General features: G+C 41.9%; 1 protein-coding gene and 1 pseudogene across 1 annotated transcript in view; one reads left to right on the top strand and one right to left on the bottom strand.

Moving 5' to 3' along the window:
- The first annotated feature begins 495 nt into the window (after positions 1 to 495).
- Positions 496 to 18,230, top strand: LOC119731172 (annotated as a pseudogene).
- Positions 18,231 to 19,214: 984 nt separating this feature from the next.
- Positions 19,215 to 25,342, bottom strand: part of LOC119731091 (gamma-aminobutyric acid type B receptor subunit 2-like) — a 31,024-nt gene continuing 24,896 nt past the window's right edge. The window contains exons 14-17 of the mRNA XM_038204105.1: positions 23,265 to 23,445; positions 22,353 to 22,516; positions 20,721 to 20,864; positions 19,215 to 19,919 (exon numbers count right to left, since the gene is read on the bottom strand). Coding sequence (XP_038060033.1) covers positions 19,866 to 19,919; positions 20,721 to 20,864; positions 22,353 to 22,516; positions 23,265 to 23,445 — 543 coding nt within the window. The 3' untranslated portion in view covers positions 19,215 to 19,865. The remainder of the gene's footprint in view (positions 19,920 to 20,720; positions 20,865 to 22,352; positions 22,517 to 23,264; positions 23,446 to 25,342) is intronic.

Below are 25,342 nucleotides of genomic sequence, written 5' to 3'. Positions count from 1 at the left end.
GCGCGTATTCGTCGGTTCGTCACATTAATAAGGGAATAAATGTGTGCTCCGGAGGTTTTTATCACTCTGTTTAAGACCGCTTAGAGTCTGGGTTTCATTTTGTGCACAAATGAACCCATCCTGCCTAAACGAGAGTCGAATTGTGGTCTGCAGTCGATATAAATTCAAATTTTATGAAGAAAAAATTCAATAATGACGTGGGTGGATATTTTTCGTTCGATTTCTCATTCAAAAAAGTGCTAGGAATATTGTACAAATATATCTTTTCGAGGTGAAACTCGAAAATAGCACAGGCGAGGAGCTTATCCATGTCTATAGACTATATATCCCGGCCGGCCAGCCCATTCCCCCCCCCCCCCCCCACCTTCTTATACCCGCCCATTAGTCAGTTAGTAAACATGTAAACATGACATAATAGTCGGGTACCCACAGGAGGGATTTTTTTTCAGTCGTGGGTGTATGCTATTGCATGTAACTGTTGCAGGAACGGGAACTAGACTGTTGGCCAGCTGGTGGAACTCGCGCAAAATTTCGACCGCAATGAATTAAGTGGAAATTAAGTGGAAAGAGAATGGCTGTTTTCGAGAATTTAGGAGATTTGTACTTGAACGTTTCCACGGTGTTAGTGGCCGTAGTCACCCTAGCTGTCTTTGCATTGTACAGAAGCACCAAGCGGCCTGCAGGATTCCCGCCCGGACCAACTTTGCTACCTCTCATTGGAAACATTCCAGGTAGTGAGGTAGGCCTAGCCTTACCCTTACTTAGCCTAGCTGGAGTTACCCAGCCCTTAGCCCCACTAGTGTGGCCGTCGGTATGCTGCGCTGAACCTCTGGCCACACACCGTGGTACCGCGCGCTAAGTACTGAGGACGAAGTTTTCATAAAATCTGCGGTCCGTTTCTTACATTCTCAGTTTCTTACTTTCTTATGCCATGGTTGTATTTTATGATGTCTCACTCTCACCTATCACTTCTGGGATGCTTAGGTTTAATGATGTTCCATTTTCCGAGATATTCTTCAATCTTTCTGGAGCCCATATGCACTCGTGAAACGTCTGGTGATGGCAGCCATTTTGAATGTGACAAGAGATGACCTCAAGCTGTGACGTCGCGTTTATGCAAATTGCTTGTCGAGGGCGCGAGTTGCAAATGCGACGGCTGTTTCCTGTACCATGCATTTATCGTCAGGGGGGCCACGTGCACCGATCTCCCCAGGATCTACGGCACAGGAAACAGCCGTCGCATTTGCAACTCGCGCCCTCGCGCGCTCGACAAGCAATTTGCATAAACGCGACGTCACAGCTTGAGGTCATCTCTTGTCACATTCAAAATGGCTGCCATCACCAGACGTTTCACGAGTGCATATGGGCTCCAGAAAGATTGAAGAATATCTCGGAAAATGGAACATCATTAGACCTAAGCATCCCAGAAGTGATAGGTGAGACATCATAGAATACAACCATAAGAAAGTAAGAAACTGAGAATGTAAGAAACGGACCGCAGATTTTATGAAAACTTCGTCCTCAGTAGCGCGCGGTACCACGGTGTGTGGCCAGAGGTTCAGCGCAGCATACCGACGGCCACACTAGTGGGGCTACCCAGCCCTGAGTTTTATCATTGGGTTGTCTATTAGGGCTGGAGCTAGTTTTTCTCGTAAACGATAGTATAGGCAAAACATTTTGGAAAATGTTCAATTTTGTCCCCGTTACACACTAATTGCAACTGCAACTCAACCCAAACTTGCCTGGAATAACCATTACACAGGTCCTTGAAGTAAAAAACGATCCACGATGAAGATTCAGCCTACAATTGCAGTGAAAACAGGAGGAATAACCGCTAACCTGACAACCTTGCTGGCATGGCCAGGACCGCAATTGGTTTGTGCACACAAAAAAATTGTGTACAATGAATGGCGGTCGATTATCTACGGAAGCTTGATTTGCCTTCCGCGATACCGCGTTACCGCGATAAATTATCACAGAAATCCGGAAATCAAAGATAAATCCTTCCGCGATACCGCGTTACTGCGATAATTTATCACAGAAATCCAGAAATCAAAGATAAATCATTCAACGATACCGCGTTACTGCGATAATTTATTACAGAAATCCAGAAATCAGAGATAATTCCTTCCGCGATACCGCGTTACCGTGATAATTTATCACAGAAATCCAGAAATCAGAGATACCTTTTCCTCGATACCGCGTTACTGTGATAATTTATCACAGAAATCCGGAATTCAAAGATACGTATTCCTCGATACCGCGTTACTGCGATAATTTATCACAGAAATCCGGAATTCAAAGATAATTCCTTCCGCGATACTGCGTTACTGTGATAATTTATCACGGTAACGCGGTATCACTGAATGATTTATCTCTGAATTCCGGATTTCTGTGATAAATTGTCAGGGTATAAACGCGGTATCGTTGAATGATTTATCTTTGAATTCTGGATTTCTGTGATAAATTATCACAGTAACGCGGTATCGAGGAAATGGTATCTCTGATTTCTGGATTTCTGTGATAAATTATCGCAGTAACGCGGTATCGTTGAATGATTTATCTTTGATTTCTGGATTTCTGTGATAAATTATCACAGTAACGCAGTATCGAGGAAATGGTATCTCTGATTTCTGGATTTCTGTGATAAATTATCACAGTAACGCGGTATTGCGGAAGGAATTATCTCTGATTTATGGATTTCTGTGATAAATTATCGCAGTAACGCGGTATCGTTGAATGATTTATCTTTGATTTCACGATTTCTGTGATAAATTATCGCAGTAACGCGGTATCGCGGAAGGAATTATCTTTGATTTCCTGATTTCTGCGATAAATTATCGCGGTAACGCGGTATCGCGGAAGGCAATTCAAGCTTCCGTAATTATCAGGCACAGAGCGCTGTCAACTACTCATTTTTGCCGGCTGCGCTGGCTGTTGGCGCATGACGTCACGCGGAAGCGTAACACCCGATGACTGTTTCATGCACTAATATGAGGTTAACCACTCGCATCACAGCTTTGGTACTGGAACCGCAACCGATTGTGCATGAAACAGTCATTGGGTGTTATGCTTCCGCGTGACGTCATGCGCCAACAGCCAGCGCAGCCGGCAAAAACGAGTAGTTGACAGCGCTCTGTGCCTGGTAATCGACCGCCATTCATTGGTGCACAAACCAATTGCGGTCCTGGCCATGCCAGCAAGGTTGTCAGGTTAGCGGTTATTCCTCCTGTTTTCACTGCAATTGTAGGCTGAATCTTCATCGTGGATCGTTTTTTACTTCAAGGACCTGTGTAATGGTTATTCCAGGCAAGTTTGGGTTGAGTTGCAGTTGCAATTAGTGTGTAACGGGGACAAAATTGAACATTTTCCAAAATGTTTTGCCTATACTATCGTTTACGAGAAAAACTAGCTCCAGCCCTAATAGACAACCCAATGATAAAACTCAGGGATAGACAACCCAATGATAAAACTCAGGGATAGACAACCCAATGATAAAACTCAGGGCTGGGTAACTCCAGCTAGCCTTAGCCCAGGTTGGACGACGTCTTCATTGCATTACGACTGACGTCCAGGGTATAAATTCTACCACCATAGCGAAAAAGATTATAAAACATTTTTTTCATATTTTTACCTGACGGAGGAACCTGAAATTTCGCTTACATTTTCCTTGTGTCCAGAATTGTGCCTGCGCTGGGTTTAGAAAAGCAAATATGTCCACGGGCGGCGTGTTTACCAAAAATAAACCGCAAGTTCTAAGCTTTCATTGAAAACATTTTCAGTACGAACTCTCTGCGTGTACACAGACGTACACGCGCGTGCTGTTTGCTGCCATGGCGGCCGCGTGCTAGGTGTGCATGCACCAACCAGTGTTGTAGTCGAGACCGGATAGTCCGAGACCGAGACCAAGACCGAGACCTGAAGATTCGAGACCGAGACCGAGACCGAGACCAACCCCTTCAAGGCGGACCGAGACCGAGACCAATATGGTCCGAGACCGAGACCGAGACCGCTGATAATAAATAACAATAGTCGAAATAAAAAAAACAAGACACGTTATTATAGTTGAAAAATGTAACCTTTCTATTCACAAAGAATACAGACCAAAATTTTGACCAGTGGCAATGTTGACAAATTGATACATGACACCTTACTTGAGCAAAAAGTAGTTACACTTAAGAAATATGGGCTTTGACATGTTGTCTACACCCAATCGTGACAAAAGTAAAAAGTTAAAGGTAGATGTTTCATCTGTTATAGGAACTCGGATCCTAAACTCCACAGTCACCCCCTTGGTTTCAGCTATGACTTCTAACGGATATTTAAAGATGCAATTTTAATTTTACATTGTGCCTCTTTTTTCCTAAAATAAATATAGGACTTAACTTCTAACAAGATTTGTGTACTTGATTTTAAAAAATGGGAGCTAGAAAATGTTGAATTAATTTTTAAATTTTTGTCATAGAATGTGGACTTGTACATGTAGACCCACAAGTTGCGAGGTGGTAGCCAGAATGTGCCAGATATGGATTTTTAATTTTTTTCTGAACGGGATTTTTAATTTTTGAGGAATAATGGGGTACTTTAAAATAAGCAGCCAGAAAATTGGGGTCTCATCATACACTCTCATGGCAACAGTGAGTGGTAACTGGTAATAGTGTGTGAGTTCAAAGCTGGAAAATCAGGTAGAAAACTTACTTTTTCTTCAAAATACTGTTCCAAATTAAAGAGAACATTGTGTGGGGTCGAAAATATAACTAATTTGAAGCACCTCATTTATTATCAGAATACAAAATGCAATTGATTACGCCCACAGGGGTGGGCTAAACTACACAATCCCCGAAAATGGTTGACCCTTATTGCATAAATTGTTACAAGTTTATACTTTGCTTTATGTGGCCGACTCAACAGATAAATGCCGAACTTGTTCCAAATCGTTCAGTGACTGGTACTGCTGCAGTTTTACAAGTACTTTGGGGACTTTCCAACGTGCAGTCGAGTCCAAACCGACCGCGATATATAACAAGCTTGATCTACGGGCTAGCAAATGTTTTAAATAACAACGGTACTGAACGAAGTGAACACAAAGTAATCGATCGAGCTGTAAAAGCTATATATTGCCGGTCTCGACCCGAGACCAGCCGAAATATCGAGACCAAAGGGGACCGAGACCGAGACCAAGACCGAGACCACAGCTTCCGAGACCGAGACCAAGACCGAGACAAGCGATAAGTTGGGTCCAAGTTACTCAGACTACACGTCCACCATGTCCACAGTAGGCCTAGGCGACCACTTTACGGCTGGAATCACAACTAGCACCCAAACACTGCCAAACACTAAACAGCTCAACTTTTTAGGGTCGCTAAAGTGGACCCCGAACCTGCAGAAAGTCGTTCTCGCATGCATAATAAACACAAGAATAACACAAAAATTCCCAGTTTGTAAAGGATGATTGTGTGGACATGATGGATGTTTGTCATGTTTGTATCTAGCTTGAGTAACTCCAGCTGACATGCTCATATTCATTCACATGTGAATGAATATGAGCATGTCAGCTGGAGTTACTCAAGCTAGTTTGTATCCTACTTTTAAGTGTTCTTTCTTTCCGATTAACATCATCTCGTTCAATGGTTCAACGAAGGGCGTTCTGTAGCCCAATTGGGTACTCCTAGAACTATGAGGCTCCACGTAGTGGAGCCTCATAGGCAGATTACCCCTCTAAACTCTTTGCTATACAAAACACCAACTAAGTACAAAAACGTCCATCCCAACCAAGCTTTTTCCCACAGAACCGCTGCACAGTTTGCCCCTAAACTCCGTACAATACCTCATGACATACTCACGTTACGTGCACCAAACAAACATCGGTGGATTCTGTCGGTTTTTCGGCAAAAATGATGAAAACTATTCCCTTTCCGCACTGAGCCAACCTGACACTTGAAACGTGCACGCGCGCAGAATGATCGCAGTCATTTTTGGGTTCGATCGACAGCCACAAATCACAAAAAGAAAATGTAATACAGTCGTTTTCCTAGTTCCCGATATTTCCTAGTTCCAGGTCGCTTCAAATAAAAACCTACCGTTTGGGCCGTAATTGTCCGAGTCCGAGTACAAATAGTTCAAAACCACTGGATACTCGTTCTTGCCTTATCGAAAAAAATAAACCTTTCTTTGTAGTGGTTCATAGCTCCGATGCCTCGTAAGTCCAACACCTCGTTAGTCCCGTAGTCCGATGTCAGACATATGAGGCGTCGGAGCTATGAGGCAGAATACTTTAACTCCGATGCCCCATCAATTCGACGCCTCGTAAGTCCAAAGACGTCAGATTTATGATACGGCCCCTTTGGCCCGATTTCTGACTCGCACTTTGACATGTTTGGACGTTTGGTTTGTTTTTTTCGTGAAGCAGTTTTTGATTGATTCGGAACTGATTAAACTGATCCGGAACTAGGAAAAGTGCCAGCGGTACATGTGGTACATTTTTGAATATTTCCTGTTAACACATGTGGTTAACCACTTCTTTTAATTTTTTTCTCTCCCTTTTTTTTCATGTTTTATAGTGTTTCTGACAAAGAAATCCTTCCGTCAAGTGTGCCAAGATCTCTCCAAGAAGTATGGCAGCATTTACTCCCTGAGGTTAGCCAATCAGAACATGATCGTTCTGAATAGCTTTGAAGTCGTCAAGGAAGCACTCATCACGAAGGCTGTGGATTTCGCTGGACGTCCTTACATATACTCAAGTATTATTTTCGCATGACAGTAGCCTCTGGCAAATTGACCTTTTATATACATTTTTTACATAATGCGCCATTCTCATCCCTACCGTTGATTGAGTGTTTTGTTGCCATCTTTTACAATTTTTGGTTAAAGTTGTATATATACATAATAGTAGTAATAATAATAATGTGGCGCTTAAATAGTGCTTTATGCTCCGGTTTCAAAGCGCTTTACAATTATTATCCCTGTTCATCAGGAATGAGACCATTTTTCTGCAGCAGCTCGAGATCAGGGCAATTTGGTCTCTACCTTCCCATGTACCCATTTTCCCTCCTGGGAGAAGAGAGGCAATCGTAGTAAAGTGCCTTGTCCAAGAACACAAGCACCATGTTCCCCATTAAGGTTCAAACCCATGTACTACTGCACGTGAGTCAAACGCCGTGACCATTAGACCACAGCGCCCACACTTTTTTTCGAAATTTGAGATGAAATTTTAATAGTAAATCTACAGTGATAAATGTGATATTCTTTTTCTGTAAAATTTTGATGCAATTTTGGAAATTTTACTTAATTTTGATACAGGTTTGTTTTTGGTTTTAGGTTTTTTTTCTTTTGGGGGGGGGGGGGGAGCTCGATTGAATGAGTTTGGGGTCCATGTCAGCTGCTGCTAAATTGATAGTTCACTTGTCCCTGATAAGGTTTGGTACATAGGCCTATTGCTGGTACACTACTACAATTCTTCTGAAAAGCGCATGCTCTGAGGATAAAAATCGAACCACATTTTCTGGGTGAAAAAATCAAAAGTACTGCACTCATTTTGCTCAGACTAGTATAAAAGTAACCAGGCTAGGTTGAATGAACGGACGTCAATTCGGCGTTCTAAACTCATCAACAACTTAACCTTCCTCAAGCGATGCCGCGACTCTAAGATAACTCCTGCCGGTCTGCGTATCCGCGATCCCATACGCAATAATCGGTTTGGATGACATCCTCCAGAGAGCCAGCTCGGCCCTCATCCGAGAACGCATCTCCTTCACCAGACTACAACTCGCCATCCTTGACCAGCAGATCACCAACACGGTAGAGGATCTCCGCTCCACCTTGGAACCAGTCCACTTTGACAGGATTTGTTCTCTCACCACTTCTTCTAGCCAGTTTGTGTTCTCCACTAATCGCAAGAAATAACTAAGGAAATTCTACCGCCTGGAACGCAAGGAACGGAATATTCCAACTCCTTTCTACAGCAACCGTAGCCCGCCAACTGGATCTCCTATATCCTGGCGTCAGTCTTCTCGCCCGCGTAACCTGCCATCTGGATCTCCTATATCCTGGCGCCATCCACCTCATCTCCGTAGTCAAGACACCTTCACTAATCATACTGTAGTCAACCTCAGTAGCTGCCAGCTGAACAGTACAGAAACGAAAGTACTGTCCCTTGGCATGAACTTTGCTGTTCCTCCAAGGTCCGTACCCATCGAGAACATCTTCCAGTCGATGGAGCCAGCCCTCAGACATCTCACCAAGACAGCAGCCAACGACGTCCGCATCAGGATGAATGAAGTCCTCTGCAAGGCTCGCCCAGCTAAACCAAATCTGACCAAAACAGAGCGGTTCGCTGTCAGTGACCTTCGCCGAGACAACTCCATCCACATCCTCACAGCGGACAAGGGAAACGCCACCGTCGTAATGGACAGGGAGGACTACAGCAACAAGTACTTTCTTCTGGTTCATACTGCCCACTCCCCAAGAACCGCATCCCCGCCATCGAGAAGCGAGTTGCCAGCCAACTTCTCCACTTGCATTGAGCAGATGCATTACCCGCCCCCCTCTACAGACGTCTCAGACCCTCCAGTTCGATCTGTGCCAGGTTCTTTGGTCAACCAAAGATCCACAAACCTGAGATCCTTCTGCGCCCCATAGTTGCCTCTCGAGGTTTCCCCACTTACAACACAGCCCAACACCTAGCCAAAATCCTCAGACCCTTGGTGGGTCAGAAACCACACCATGTGTCCAACTCTTCCCAGTTTGTCAGCATCACCAGAAACCTCATCGTCCAACCCACTGACTTGCTTGTCAGTTTTGACGTCATCTCACTCTTCACTAATGTCCCCACAGGCGAGGCCTGCAAACTAGCTAAGGAAAGACTTGAACAAGATATCACACTTGGTGAAAGCACAGACCTGTCCCCCGACCAAATTCATGATCTGTTACTAACATGTATTTCTTCCAGTTGTTTTCAGTGGCAAGGCACGTTCTACGAGCAAATGGCTGGGACCTCCATGGGATCTCCTTTATCCCCGGTCCTAGTTGACATCTTCATGGAGGAGTTCGAGTCTTCCTCCCTCCTCACAGCGGATCTTCGGCCGAGCCTGTGGCTATGTTACGTTGATGACACCTTCGTAGTGTGGCCCCATGGCCTGGACACACTCCAAGACTTCCTCCAGTACCTCAACCAGCAACGCATCAGCTTCACCATGGAACAAGACGGCACCATACCTTTCCTGGATGTCAAGATCTCCAGGAAACCGGATGGCTCCCTGGGACACAGCATCTACAGGAAACCAACCCACACCGACCGCTATCTCCACCAACGTTTCATGACCCCAGCATCAAGTCATCAGTCAACCGGACTCTAGCACAGCGAGCCTTTGATGTCTGCGACCAAGGCAACCTCAAGCGTGAACTCAAGCACATCCAGGCGTCACTACAACGGAACAGCTACAAATCCAACCGCATCACGATCAGCAAACCTGACCAACGGGTCTCCTCTACCCAAGGTCCTTCCACTGTATCTCCCTCAGTCACTCTTCCTTACATAGGTCCAGCTTCTCATCATCTCCAACGCATCCTCCTACAAGCCGGCGTCAAGGTGTACCACTCATCAGGCAACAAGCTCCAAGGCAGCCTCCACACTCACAAGGACAAACAGGACTCCTCTTCCAAGCCGGGAGTCTACCGCATTCCATGTGAATGCGGCAAAGTCTACATCGGGGAAACCGGTCGGAACCTTCCCACCAGGCTCAAGGAACACAGAGCACATGGACGGCGAGGAGATTTTGACAAATCGGCGATTGTCAAACATTCCCACATCAACGACCACAAAGTTGATTGGGATGCGGCCGAACTCATCGCACCGATCCAGTTCTGGCATCCAAGACGCATACGGGAAGCCAGTGAGATCCGCAAGCACAACACAGTTCCGCAAGACATCGGGTTTCACCTCAACGACATCTGGCTCCCACTCCTTCAGACTGATGGGTCTCCTATACCCTAGGTCCTTAACCTTCACCTTAGACTGATGGGTCTCCTATACCCTAGGTCCTCCCTCTACTGAGACTGCAACCCTACTGTTCCACTTCAGTGGGCAGTAAGCTTGCTCTAGGATCCCAGCTACTTGGCATCCACACAGGATGCAACTTCACACTTCATCGCTTTCGCTTCTGCCACATAAGTGTTCACCTTCTTAGAGTTTAGGCATTCTCCTGAAGACGGTCAGAGCATACTGACCGGAACGTCGAGTTTATACCTCTGGTTCTTTTCAGAACCATTCTGTTAGTTGAGAAATTATTCGCTAATGGTGTTTCCGCAAACCTTTCATTATTTAGTATCTCCACCGTGCAAAGCCTCAAATCTTACTTAAAGTATAATCTGTCTTTTATTGTTTAACCAATTCTCCACTTTCTTTCAAACCTAGGTTAATTATTCACTGAGGGATTTAAAGATATCATCATATCGAACTATGGAGCACAGTGGCGATACCAGCGCAAACTTGGTCACACTGCAATCAGGTAATTACTGTCCTGCTGTCTAAACAGTCACAGACAGTCAAAATATACATCCTCTTCCCCTGCCATGCCTTTATGCACAAGCCAGTAGGGCTTTGCATCGGACCGTGTACCCGACTACCAGACTGTCGATGTCAGGAAACGGGATCGGGTACCCGTAACCAATTTACTTAGTAACTTCTCAGACAATGAAAAATGAAGATTTGAATGTCATTTCTGGGGAATTTTCAAAATAAAAACCAGGCAACACAGGAAAACAAAGCCTATTTCATGGTTATGACAACCACAAAAGTTGCAGTTTAGTTACATGTATGCTCAATGTACACACTTGTGTTTTGCTGTATTGACACACCGGTGTGGTAGTATTATCGTGCAGACTTTTGTGAACAAACTGAACAGCAACTTCCAAGATCTGAATTGGGGGGGGGGGGGTTCTTGAACGGGTACCCAGGTACCTGTAGGTTATTTTTTAATCAGGTGCCCGGTTCCCGTACTACCTGTAAATGCACACGCCAACAGGTTAGTCAACAACAGCAGATCACGTTTCTTGTAAAAAGGAAATTCCATCAACAGACAAATCAAGTAACTAGTAGCTACATGTACAACATTTGGTCTATGACAACATGGTCTATAACATTTAGAGGAACAGAGCTCATGATCAGTAACAACAAATCAAAGACCGCCAACTTATATAAAGATGTAAAACTAATATTGGAGAAAATGACAATTAAAAATCCTACTGTTGTGTTACAATAAAAACTAGTAAGTTTCCAGCTGGAGTGTACAAAATGTACTATGGTAACAGTCAGGGTTTCATCTAGGATTACCAAAACTGCCTGTCATAGCGTGGTGCACTTTCAAAAATAACCGTTGTCGCGCAGCAAAAAGGACATATTTTGTCATGTGCGTGACTAGCTGCATGTGTTTATGCTGTTGTACGAAGCTTTTAATGCTGCACAATGCACTTGGCTGATTGTTCGCGTAGATTTAGAGGTATTTTAGGTACTTTTGTGTTTTCTTTCTAAACAAAAATACAACTTACTCGCTTTGTTTTTATATATTTTTTCCAAACAAAACCTACCTGTCATTTTTAATGTCCATTTGCCAAAATTCTACCTGTCATGTTTTATTGTCCATTTTGCAAAGTGCCCGTCCAAAATTACAAACTGCCCGTCCAAAAGACAGGCGGACGGGTCGCTAGATGGGACACTGGTAACAGTGAGAATGTTTTATCTTTGCTTCTGATCAGACACTTTGCACAGAAGGAGAAGTTGGAAAACCTTGTGTTTAGTGTCACTCCAGAAATATCCAATTATCTTGAGGAACTAGGAGACAAGCCGTTTGCTCCCAAGTGGATGATGGGTCAGATTGTCTTTATTGTCCTGGCTAACCTGTGCTTCGGAAAGCAGTAAGTATCTCACACATCTTATTGTTCATTTCAACTATTCAGAAATTAGTGCACAATTTTATTTAGAGAAAAAAACAAAGTGGTGGATTGATCTGAAACGGTCTGTTGCGTTAGTTTATCTAGCTGGTGTTATAGAAAAGAAAAATAAGTAGGTGAAAACATTTTAAAGACAAATTTGAAATTGGAATGGCATGAAAGACATGAAACACATCGTAGTCATTGACACAACCCTCATATCATCTTCATCTTCATCTTCTTCACACTTGGGAGAATCCAGATGGTCTACGAGTGAAGGAGGAAGTAATGGACCGCATGACCAAAGTGGCTCGAGGGTGCCATCGGTCTTCACCCAGCCATGTTCATCCCGTGGCTTTGGGAGGTCGTAAATGGGGATGTGGGACCGTGTCCATTGGCACACCTTGTAGTTTACTTGGTTGATATGAGGGATGAGAGAGTCTTTGCAGGGTGGTAGATGGGAGAGCTCAATCTTGGACTTGCTTCTCAGCTTCTCCTCATCCTCAAGTCATCTTAGCATTAATGTCCTCACTTTGTCAACACGAGTCAGGCGGACATGATTGTAGACCAAGCAGGTCAATTCCTCCAACAACTCATAAGTCTCCTGCCACAGCTTCCATTCCATTCCCAGATGCCCGAAAGCATCCTGGAATTTTGAAAATTTCTGCAGTTTCTTAAGAGGGCCAACTTTGCCTTTGCCTTTGAAGGCACTGTTGCAGTCCCCCCAAGTGAAACAGTCAATTGGTCCAATACTTCCTCTTTCACTCATAGACTTTCTAGTGTGAAGAAGATGAAGACCTAAATGATGAGGGTGGTGTCAATGACTACGATGATGTGCCGGATTTATGATGATAACGAGTGATTTCCTTGATTTGACTAAATCAGTAAGCTAGCGTTATTAGACAAGGGTCAAAAGGTAGAAAGACCTTACCAACTAATATACATGTACAGTGTATTTGTATAGAGCTGGATAGCTCAGTTTATAGAGCACCGGTACTTTTTTCAGGAGGTCGCTGGTTCCAATCTCCCTCCGGTCAAACTACCTGTAGGTTCATTCAATCTTAAAGTGATAAAAAGTTAACATTGTCAGTACCATTACTTGTCAGTTTATGACTTGTAATTATTTCAACAGATTTCACTTTAATGAGCCTGACCTGATGAGTTGGATTGAGGCCCACACTAACATCCAGAAGAATATCAGCAATGGTCTGCCTGCCGATTTCATCCCTCTCTTTCAATATATCCCAACTCCTATTGATATCCAATTCAAGAAGCGTCTGGCAACATTTCACAGTAAATTCTATGAGGAGTTCCACAGACACCGTGACAGTTTTGATCCAGGTAAGGCATGAAGAATTCCAGGGAGTGGCAGCTCATTGTAAGGAACAAAACGTTCATCCAAACGATTGACTGCAAAATATTGATGCATGCTTGCCCACTGAGCCAGAGTGTTCAATATTTTTGTTTCTTCATCCTCAGAGAACGTCCGTGACTTCTTAGATTCCTTGCTGCTGACTCAGAAGGAGAACATGGAAGCTGGGGAGGAGGAGGCTCACCGTCTGACAGATACACATCTCGTACAGACAGTCATTGACATAGTTGTAGGTAGGTACTCAAATGCCAATGAACATGATGAAATAGACTGGTATATTGCTTGAGCCATGCACTTTGAATTGAATGAATGATCAGCAATTTCCATTCAAATGCTTTCAAGTTTTCAAAATGTGTTTATATAAAATTCAAATTAACAAGATGTATCTAAGATGACTTTAAGAAGGTTTATATTGTTTTATTGGGACGGGGTAGTTTTCATGACTATTGACCAGAATTTGAATTTTTAATGAGATTTGGTAAAAACAGAGTGCACAAGATAATATTAATATTTTGTAATTACAAAAATGTATGATTAATGTTTCATGAAATGAAACATCATGTTCAGCAAGAAATTACATGATTTTCACCTTACAGGGTCAGGCCTTGTTTGTAAATGTATTTATCGTTGAAAAGTGTCTTCCTTATTAGGGACACAGACACCATATACAATGTAATCTTCTGGCAGTGGCCTCGCCCATATCATGAAGATCCTTGCACAGAATCAAAGCTACACATTTTCACTAGTAAAATTGCATGGTAAAGTAAAGTCTGGATGGGATGCCAGTCTGTCACAAGTTAGTCTTTAACTGCTTCTACTAATGCCAGTACCCATTTGTACTCCTGAGTGGAGTGAGGCAACTAGGGCTATAGTGGCTTGCCCAAGGACACAACACACAAGCAGGATTTGAACCCCTGACCCTCTGACCATGAGTCACAAACCCTAACCACCAGCCACACTCCCCCATATTTATATAAAGTTTTATGTGTCATGTTTTTATCATTCCTGTACAAGGACCAAGTCATCTCATTTTACTTTTACTGTTTGTAGCTGGAACAGAAACGACAACTGTCAACCTTCACTGGGCCATAGCCCTTATGGCCGAGCATCCCGACATCCAGACCAAGGTTGCTATGGAGATAGATGAGGTCATAGGTCATGATCGTCTGCCTTCACTGGATGACACTGGTTCCCTCCCATTCACCGAGGCAACCGTTCTTGAGATACTTCGCTTTGGTTCTGTAGTGCCATTTGGTGTTCCACATTCTGTGATGTCTGATACAACTTTGTGTAAGTGTTTCCCTTGATCGGTTCATATTGTCTGATTTATTCCCCCCAAGCGGTTTAGGTTGAATTTGGTTGAGGAATAAAGGTACAGTCCTTCATTTGCAGCTATCCAAAAAGTAACTGACGTAATTACTGTTGAAAAGCATACTTGGTTGAAAGATAGTAACGGGACTAAACTCCCTGTGAAATAATTTTTTCTGGCGAGTTGTCATTTTGAAGAAATCAATGAAAGAAGGCATTACCAATAATGCTTCTAAAGATGCATCGTTGGAAATTTCTGTTAGTAGTTCATTTTTTTATTCGGCGAAGCGCACACAAGCGTTGACATGACACAAAAGGGTGCCGTTGCTATAATTCGTCGGGTTAGTGCACGACATTGCGTAGCTGCAATCAGCTCAGTGAGAACGTGTCTCGGACGCTGAATTCAAGCCCAATTCAAAACATGACTCAGCAACTTTTGATTTGAAATCGAGATCCTAGAATATCGTTTTTTCCTCAGAATATACAGCATTCACTGAGCTAAAACTTTGTCAGGTTAGTTGTTAAGCAACCTTCTTTAGATTGGAGCACTTTTGTTGCTTCAAACAAACATAATGTACAAAATTACAAATGATGGACGCTGCCTTTAACACATTTGTATAGAATTCTTATACTTAATCACATATGATTTCTCACATTTTTCTCAGGTGGCTACAACATTCCAGAGGGAACAATCGTGATGATCAACCATTACGCTTTACACTATGACACCAGTGAATGGGATGAACCCGAGAAATTCAAACCAGGTAGTTATAATGTATGATATTGATGAAACTAAAATCAAACTTGATTTTTAGTAATGAAGATAATGTATACTTACTGTGCTAAATTACAGAGTGTCTGATACAGACAAATCCAGGCAGGTGATCACTGTACACCCACGCGGCCCCCTTCAATGGAGAAACCATTGTGCCAGCATGGTACAAAGCAACTGCCCCATGACAGATTATCTGAGCAATAGCTAGCACAATGCTTTTGCCATTAAAGGGGGCCTTCGTCATAGAATTGATAGTGTGCCCGGATTTGTCTATAGAGCTGTGAAAAATACTTTGTTTTTCCTGCATCTGTTGTCGCTTAGGATAAAATTCTAACATGCCATCACTGCAGAAGTCAACTTGAAGCATGTCATGTTTTATGTTTTCTGTTCATCCCTCAATACAGGGTGAGTAAAAAAATAAAACCCAAATGTCGGAACCATTGTTTTAGTGAAGTTCTGCATGTTCCACTTCGAAAATCGAGAATATGAAAGCCCAATTCATAAGTTTTCTTTTAGTGCCAAAATCATCAAAATCACTCATGTACTTTTCAAGTTGCAGAATTTTAAACACAACCACCGTTTTATAGTTCTGTCCACGGACCAACAGAAGGTTAGTGTTCTTTCAGCAAAACGAAAACAAATCACATAGGGATGTGTGTGAATTGTTTCGTTTTGCTGAAAGAACACACACTTTTTTTGTGATCCGTGGACAGAACTTTAAAACGGTGGTTGTGTTTAAAGTTCTGTAACTTCAAAAGTACATGAGTGATTTGAATGATTCTTGTGATAAAAGAAAGCTTATAAATTGGGCTTTCATATCCTAGATTTTGCAAGTGCTACATGCAGAACTTCACTAAAACAGAAGTCCTGACATTTTGGTTTTGCTTTTTTGACTCACCCTGTATTAATGAAAAAGCATATGACAGTGTTGGGTTTATATATGTAATACTGTTTGCAAGACTATTGTTTTACTTAATCATATTTCCATTGTCCTTTTAATGACCAGAACGTTTTCTGAATGAGAGTGGGCAGCTGGCTTCCCAACTTCCCAATAGTTTCCTACCCTTCAGCTGTGGACGCCGCGTCTGCCTCGGTAAAGACTTCGCTCAGAAGGAAATCTTCTTACTCTTCACTTGGCTAATTAGCCGGCACACCATCTACAGGGTACCAGGCAAGGAGGAAGAGTCTTTGCTCAAGGTGAAAGAGAAGGCAGCGTTCACTCACCAACCCTTGGATGAAATTGAAATCTGTGTCAAGAGACGCTACTACACCCAATAAGCAGTTCATATTGGTACCAGTCATAGAGCTATATCAAATTACTAGAGCGCTAACTCCTCATTCTTGCGAACTATACAAATGCCTGTTTGCTTCGCCACAGTTCATTTGAAGTGTTTATGATCAGACTTGTGACAACTTACGAGGGCGTGATGACAACTCAGGTTTAGTGTTTATGTGTTGCAAATCTTTTAGTACAGAAATATTTACTGAAATATATTTGAAATTTTGAAAATATATGTATAATCTGAAATTCTGTTGTTCAGTACTTTTTAATAAAGTTGTAATCTGAAGTAGGGCCAAAGAGAAAAAACAAGAGAAATGAGAAGATCAAAAACAATGTGGTATTAAACTAATTATGCCTGTAAGTGATGTTCTTTTGCATAAATATGAAGAGATACAAATGATGCATAGGAGAAAAAGTTAGACTAAAATACATGTGAAGTTTTGTTGCTGCTCAATGAGTTCCTTTTTCTATTTTTTTTTTTTTTTACTCATAAATGGTGTTTGAAATGCTTGACAGTTGAGCATTACTGCGACCCGTGGATTTTTTTAATTGTAAATTACATTGCATGCAGTCAGTCGTCAAAATACTTATACTGAAATGGCAAACGGTAACATCGTTTAATGGTAATGTACACCATTTGCACATATTCAAAAACGAGACTGCCACACTATGAAATGGCCCATATGATGACTGAGAGTAAGTTATAGCATCAAGCATTCTGTAAAGTAGCTGCTTAGTATGCTGTCATTTTCAAATGCAAATGGTATACATGACCTTCTAAAACAAGGTAACTGCAAAAATCGCAGAATTTGTTTCGTTTTGGGCTTGAAATATTCATTTTCAAAATGTTATCAGTCAGCTGATTAGAAACATTTATTTGTCAAGAAATCATTCCATTGCCTTGACTCTTTTATCTTTATGAATACAACTAAAGAAAGTGGCGTTCACCAATGAAATGTGTGCAATTCAGTTGTAGGCAATTCAAAATATACAGCCATCTGGAAAATGAGCGGACTATTTAAAAAAAAACTTGTTGTTACCCCTCACACTCTTGGTACTCAAGTTTTATGAGGCAATCAAAACTGCTAGAACTCATTGAGACAATACTACTAAACCTAGATGTGGACTGTGGAGGTTGATTTCCACGTCTAGATGACTCGAGAAGGCAAGAGTTCGATGGAAATTGACCTCGTCTTTAATATATACATGTACATAGCAGTTCTCTTAAGAGTGACTAAACATGGAAGCTTTAAATCCAAACTTAATTTAAGTTATATAATTGTATTTTTTACTAAGTCCTTAGAACAAACAAACAAACTAGTTTTCAATATCTTGCGTTTGTGTCCTATTTGATATATTTTGGAGTTTTACGTGCAAGTATAATTTGTTCTTATATTTTATTATGTAGGTCTATGTTTTCTTGGATTTAACTGATATATAGTGCTTACATTTTGAATATTCTGATATTTACAAGGCTATGTAAGCCCATACATGTATATACATTTAGAGGTGTATGTTATTTGTGATATTAAAACGTTTCAAAGATACAGGGTTTATATAACATGTAACTCTACTAGTTAAGCCTAGTTATTTTCAGTTTTAGTCTCATGTGCAAATTCCAATAGAAAGATGGATAAAGGTTTTGGGAATCTGATGTTGGCAACCATTAGATCCAAAAACGCTGCCTGCTGCTAATTTTGACATTTGTATGTATCACGCTCATTGTATTTAGCAATCATAAGAAGTTTGGGGTATTTTACTTTTTCTTTTGCTCAAAAGGAATGAGGCTGAATTGTGCAAAACCTACAGGACTTTCAACTTACAAAGATCACTGGACTATTTGCACAATCACAATTTAAATGTAGCCGTGCAAAAGGTGCAACCGTGCAAGGTGTGGCAGTCCTACACGAGTTAAGTGAAGTGATAGTTCATGTAGGCTACTAAACACGATCATCATATATCTGTTTATAGTATGCTCTAGTGTTTCGCAAAGCATTTCAAACGTAATGTTTTTCTTCACAAAACCAGAGTCGTTACTGGCTGAAGATATTTCTCAAGTGTATATATAGTGGTGATGGTTGATTGCTCATTCCAAAGCTCAAGTAGACAAATTCAAGGCCAATTTGGAGCTAAATAGTCAGAGTCTCAGAGAATTAGCAAATTGATGTCTTGGGCAAAAATCAACTTGGAACTAATTACAAGCACAATACATTCACCTGACTAGCTTCAAGGGCGGACCTAGAACAACAAAAAAATTGGGGGGGGGGGCAAAACAAAGATTTGGTCCCCCAAAAAGTGGGTCCCAAAAATTACGGCGTGGGATTCGGGGCCCGCTTAAGGGCCCCGAATTTTTTTTGGATTTATAGATGCTCTGTGGTGCGATCTGAGGCGCAGGCAATTTTTGACCACTTTGACCAATATTCTTTGAGGAAAAGATGGTGGTGTACGCAGTGCCTGCCTTTATTGAGTCGTCACCAAAAACACTTAAATTGGGTTCGTTTGGGGGGGGGGGGGCATGGCCCCCGTTGCCCCCCCCCCTCTCTGGGTCCGCCCTTGCCTAGCTTCTGAGCATAATCCTTGGAAATCTTGTAAATTGGGCGGGAGGGGGGCTTAAAAGAATAACTTAGGATATGGGTGGTCTAGTGGAAAATTGTTTATGTACAAAAAACCTATAGGGTGTGTGCTTCTATAATCTTAACCAGATTTACAGGCCTAAAAACAATTATTTTTTTTATTTGTACAAAAAGGCAAACTATATGCAATCGAGGCTTAACTCGAACGCGGGACTTGTTGGTGATGTAAACAAACATGCCAGCATTTTCAAAGATTTGATTCGTTCCAGCTTTTCACGTATTCCTCCGGCTTCCCCCGACAACCCTCAAAACACATTGTCACGGTCGAGAAATGATGTAGGTAATAGCTGACGGTTTTCATACATGCATTGTGCAGATTGGGGAAAAAAGTGACAAGGTCTTTGTTTTTTGCACTAAAGATTAGTGATCTAAGTGGATTTAGCAAAGCAAAAATGACACGGTCTCCATTGTTCAGAGACCCTCGAGTCTAAACATTATGGATACAACTGTAAATACAGCTCGACCCGCTGGCCTATATGTAATACTATAGAGTGTCCTCTATAGCCATAACAGTCGGCCTATTCTACGTCCGCTGTGTCGCCTGCTCTAGCTCATCTCTGTGATGTGATCTTACTTTGCTTGTGCCTGACACGCTCTCAATAAATCGGCCAGAGATTCTTGTTTCTGCTCCATGTAAGGAAATGAAGAGAAATAAAAGGGGGTAAAATGTCGGTTAATGCATACCAATGTACTCAAAATAGCTACCGAACAACCCCAACGATCAGGACGCGTGTTGGTGTGGTTACCCATGATAAAGCGATAATCATGTAAAAATGAAGGACATATCAGATTGAATAAAAAAATTGCGTAAACTGGGCTTCCACAGATGGCCCGCTAGAATTTACTGCGGTCTTTGGGGTTTAATGATTTTTCTTAAATCAATCAAATCATTCAATCAATTATAAAGATGATGTTTGGCAGGCCCGGTTCTAGAGCCAATTATTTTTTTTTGGGGGGGGGGGGGGGCTAGCAGGGTGGATCCAGATTTTTTTCTGGGAGGCGTGCTGAAATGTAGACCGGTAATTTTCTCCGGACACTTATGCCTCCAAAAATCAATAGGTGGGGGGGGGGGGGCTCTCATATTTTCAATGGGGAGCGCTAATAAAATCCTACAATATTAACTAAAAGAAGTGTACAAATGCACCCTTCTCACGACTATTTATTTAGGGGAGACCGTTTGCATGTATACGCCACATTCTTACATTTTGCTAGTGCATTTTTAATGGATTTTTTTGTTGGGGGGCTAGACGAAATTTGTGGTGGCCTAAAGCCCCCCCCCCCCCCCCCTAGCCCCCCGTAGAACCGCCACTGATGCTTGTGCTTATAAACCGAACATTATGCTTAGCCTAAACTTGTCGCTTAGATGGTCCAACTGTGCTTTTGCAATATTATCTAAAATGTCTTGGCCAAGCTTTGATGGTGTACCTGTCGTAGCGTATCTCGGAGTTCACCTAGCCGATTTCTATCTCGACAGCTGGCTGGTAGTGACGTACTTGTCGTTGGCACACTGGGTGCATCCATCAAACTAATGTGAAGCTGACTGCCACGGGATGAGTAGCACAGAGCAAACTGAAACAATTCAGAAAATAGGCCATTGATTATTTAAATCAGGTATTCGCCTCCGTTAACTGGTTCCAAGTCTCTATTTTACACATGTACTTATTTGTTTTCCTTCACAAAAGCCTGCAACAATATCGGTAAGATGTTTGTTGAAGACGGTTTGGCACATCAAATTTAAGCCTGACAATCGTTAACGACACTTGAAGTCATTTCTGTTTCGACTTGGCATTTTGCTACCTGCTTATGCGTGTTGTTTTGATTGTTGGCAAAGTAATTACATGAAAACAAATCTTAAATTAAAGAGCGGACGCCATGTTGGAGGATCATTGTAGATAACCTTGGACCACAAGCACCTATACTGATTAAAGGTCTGGTTCACATTCTCGCTGGCTTCGATACTATAGGTTTCCCCAGTTATTTTAACACTTATGTCACGCAAATTCCCTACAACGATACTTTAATTTCGTCCCCGAACATCGTCGAGCTCAATTCCCGATTTCAATTTCAAGACACCTCCAATAGATTTAATTTATGGTGCAGTATAATTCAAACTTAATTCGTCCGGATTTCGGTATCTTCATCTTGTGTGGCGATCGGCGCTGTATTGAAAAAGCAAATTCGTCTTTTGTCATTTATTCTGATGCTGCTTGTCATTACATTTCGCTTCCGTTAATCTAAAATGATACGGTTAGAAAAAAATGTTTCCGATCTTAATGACTTATGGTTTGTACATGCACTCTGTTGACGTTGCGGGCTTGAGGTATGCGGCCTACATCCTCCGCAAGCTTCAGCATGCCGTCTATACTCCGAACAAATTTCCCGTTCTAGTGAATTTGTGTGATATAGGCCTATGTGTTAAAATAACTGGGAAAACCTATTTTGATGAAATGTGTTCGAATCTTGTCGTAGAAATGTACAGGGTGAGTAAAAAAAAAAACCGAAACCCAAATGTTGGGACCATTGTTTTAAGGAAGTTCTGCATGTAGCACTTTCAAAATCTAGAATATGAAAGCCTAATTCATAAGCTTTCTTTTAGTGCAAGAATCATTCAAATCACTTATGTAATGTACTTTTCAAGATACGGAATTTTAAACACAACCACCGTTTTAAGGTTCTGTCCACGGATGGCAAAAAAGTTCAGTGTTCCTTCAGCAAAACGAAAACAAATCACATAGGGATGTGTGTGAATTGTTTTCGTTTTGCTGAAAGAACGTACACCTTTTTGGTAATCCGTAGACAGAACCTTAAAACGGTGGTTGTGTTTAAAATTCCGTAACTTGAAAAGTAAGTGATTTGAAAGATGTTTGTACTAAAAGAAAGCTTATGAATTGGGCTTTCATGTCCTTGATTTTGAAAGTGCTACTTCCAGAAATTCAATAAAACAATAGTTCCGACATTTAGGTTTCGGGTCTTTTTATTCACCCTGTATAGGCCTACTGTTTAAAATAGGTTTCAGTTTAATTAAAAGAATAAAATCAGAGTCTCTGCAAGTAGCACCTTGGGTACGAAGACCAAACACAGGACCACGGTATTGGCAAAGACGATTGCGACACCGAAGATACAGAAATGTATATCGACATTGTTGACGAAGACTTGGAGTGCGGGCACGGCCAAGACAATGGTTATGCCAACGATGTACACGGAGAAGGCGATGTATTTACCTGTGACGGAAAACGCACAGTCTCCATTAAAGACAATAATTATGAAAATTGGGAAAGACGGTTGGTTCTTAGATAAAAACTATATTATGTAGATTAAAATCGATGATAGGATTGTACTGGAAAATTGGCAAATGTGGATGGGTGAACAGACATCTAGTGGGGGGGGGGGGGCCTCAGGGGGAAACCCGCCACCCCGGGCGAAAATTTGCCATTTTCTCTCTATTTTGTTTTTAGAAAATGAAAGCACTTCACAGCACTGCACTTCACAACCGCTGAATAGCATGTACAAACGAAAACAAATGGAATATTGTCCGCTTTAATTTGAACAGTGCACCCATTAGCCAGATGGGGCTAAAATGCCTCTAACAGTCTGTCACCACTATCACCATTGTCATCGTCATCGTACCCACTGTCATCACCATATCAATGTCATCGTCATATCAATCTTCAGTAGCGGATCTCCCCCTCCCCTCCTTCAGCTGAGTGATATCATGTTACTAAAGATATCATGTTGCTAAAGTTCAAAAATTGATTCTCAAATTGCAGGAGAAAGCATCGTAGATCTGAAACTTTTTCGAAGGGTTAATGCCCCAGGGCCACTCCCCACTGTACCCCCTCGGGTTCCTGAAAGGTAGGTCTGCCCCTGATCTTATCAAACCACTCCTACCCCCAGCCCTCCTCCCCCCTACCCTCCCTCAAGCAAGGCTACAATGACATAGTAGTTCATGATTTGTATACATCTACTCACTGTCGTTAAGTCCTGTCACACTGACGTTTCTGATCTCCCAGGACAGGAAAACGCCGAATACCAAAAGTATGCCTTTGAAGGCATAGATGGCGCAGGTGAAGTAAATCTCATATATGGACCCGCATTGTCTCAGGACTGGTATGATGTAGGTTTCACTCTCTGGACTCGCCGTATCTGACAGCTTTGACAGACAAGAACCAAAATTTAAATGAGTCCTAAGGTGACCTTTTCTAGCGAATTCTTGTAGCTATTATGCGCGGCATCGCAATAGTGGAATCAAAACGAGGTAGTTCTCTCCTAAAATCGCGTCGTTTCTTTGTTGGAAGTAATCAGCTATCAGGGTGAGTAAAAAACAACGAAACCCAAATATCGGGACCATTGTTTTAGTGAAGTTCGGCATGTAGCACTTTCAAAATGTAAAATAATAAAAGCCCAATTCATAAGCTTTCTTTTAGTACAAGAATCATTCAAATCACTCATGTACTTTTCAAGTTACGGAGTTTTAAACACAGCCGCCGTTTTAAGGTTCTGTCCACAGATCACAAGAACGTTCAGTGTTCTTTCAACAACACGAAAACAAATCACATAAGGATGTGTGTGAATAGTTTCCGTTTTGCTGAAAGAACGTACACCTTTTTTGTGATCCGAGGACAGAACTTTAAAACGGTGGTTGTGTTTAAAACTCTGTAACTTGAAAAGTACATAAGTGATCTGAATGATTCTTGTACTAAAACAAAGCCTGTGAATTGGGCTTTCATATCCTACATTTGGGTTTCGTTTTTTTGACTCACTCACATAAGGGCCAAGTCACACAAGGTGTGAATTGGTATGCCCGTGATTTTGTTTCTTGGATATTGCCTTTAAGTATAGTTGCCTGTCAGTGCTCGAGACACACGGCCTAAAAAAAAATTCAAGGATGTTTGTTACTCTTTCAGTAAAGCCGTGGAAATGGTCAAAGGAATTGCCAACTTCATTATCACCCTCCGAAAATGAGAAACGTTTATTTTATCGAGTCGCAATACTGTGTCCGACGTTTTTGTTATACTAAAAAAAATAGGTTCTGAAACATTCTGTATTTAAATATCACCCTTGAAGACAAAAATGAAAATATGATTTTTCTTGATTATAATAAGCTTTAATAGGATTGCAAACATGCAAATTGACTCCCATAGACCTCAGTGATAATTACGCCCACTTCCAAAAATTTCATTTTCTGTTCTTTTTTTTTGGGGGGGGTACTTTTGGGAGAAAATTCCATCCAAATGTGATCACCCCTAAAAGTATTCCTGAAGCCCATCGCCAGTTTGTAAATGATGCCTGCGCTCCACTGCAAAATAGAGCAATTGTAGGGCTTTATATTTTCATCAGAATTTCACAGAAATACGAGCTCACAGTCCTCTTCACGGCTTCCACCCTTCTTTTTTTTTACAAACCCTCAAGTTCATGGCCTACACAACGCTCAAGTATGTCTATCGGGAATTTTAAGGGCATGCAAAGCGTGATTTGGCCGGCATAGGCAATTTCGGGGCTGTTTACTGGTACGCACCCATCCCTTTGTATTGTGGTTTTGCGTGCGATAAAGGCCGCCGGGCAATTCAGAGTGAGATTTGAGAGTTCGGTGTGCGAGTACCGTTTCACATTCTCTCGCAGTTACATGAGAGAATGTCATTGTCTCACTGTAGCATAAAACAGTCGTACTGACTCCTCGTTGACCGAATGCTTGAGTGACGAAGATTACATTCGTTACGTGTAGTTTGGAGTGTGCTATTTTTCGGACTGACCGCGTTTCGTCCCAATTCCGTGTCTTGGGCCTGATTGTGTCGTCCCTTTCCCTTCCCATGGCCTCGATCCCCATCTCGCTCGGAAGGGATTCTTTTCCGGTGAACAGAGCTGATCAGATTGACAGTTATTAAGTTTTAGGGCCGCCCCATTAAAATTTCCCTTTCCATTTTGTCATCTTCCAAGGCATTGTCTATTTATGTCGTGAATGTGAGGCCTAAATTAAATCGTCCATTAAGCGGAGGTACCTTTGTGATCTATCATGGCCTCTACCGTAGCCATTCAGGGCATTGTAAATC

Source organism: Patiria miniata, unplaced genomic scaffold (assembly GCF_015706575.1).
Source record: "Patiria miniata isolate m_02_andy unplaced genomic scaffold, ASM1570657v1 HiC_scaffold_23, whole genome shotgun sequence".
In the NCBI taxonomy this organism is placed as follows: Eukaryota; Metazoa; Echinodermata; class Asteroidea; order Valvatida; family Asterinidae; genus Patiria; species Patiria miniata.
Note: the sequence above shows the minus strand (reverse complement) of the source record. Positions and strands in the feature narration are given on the sequence as shown.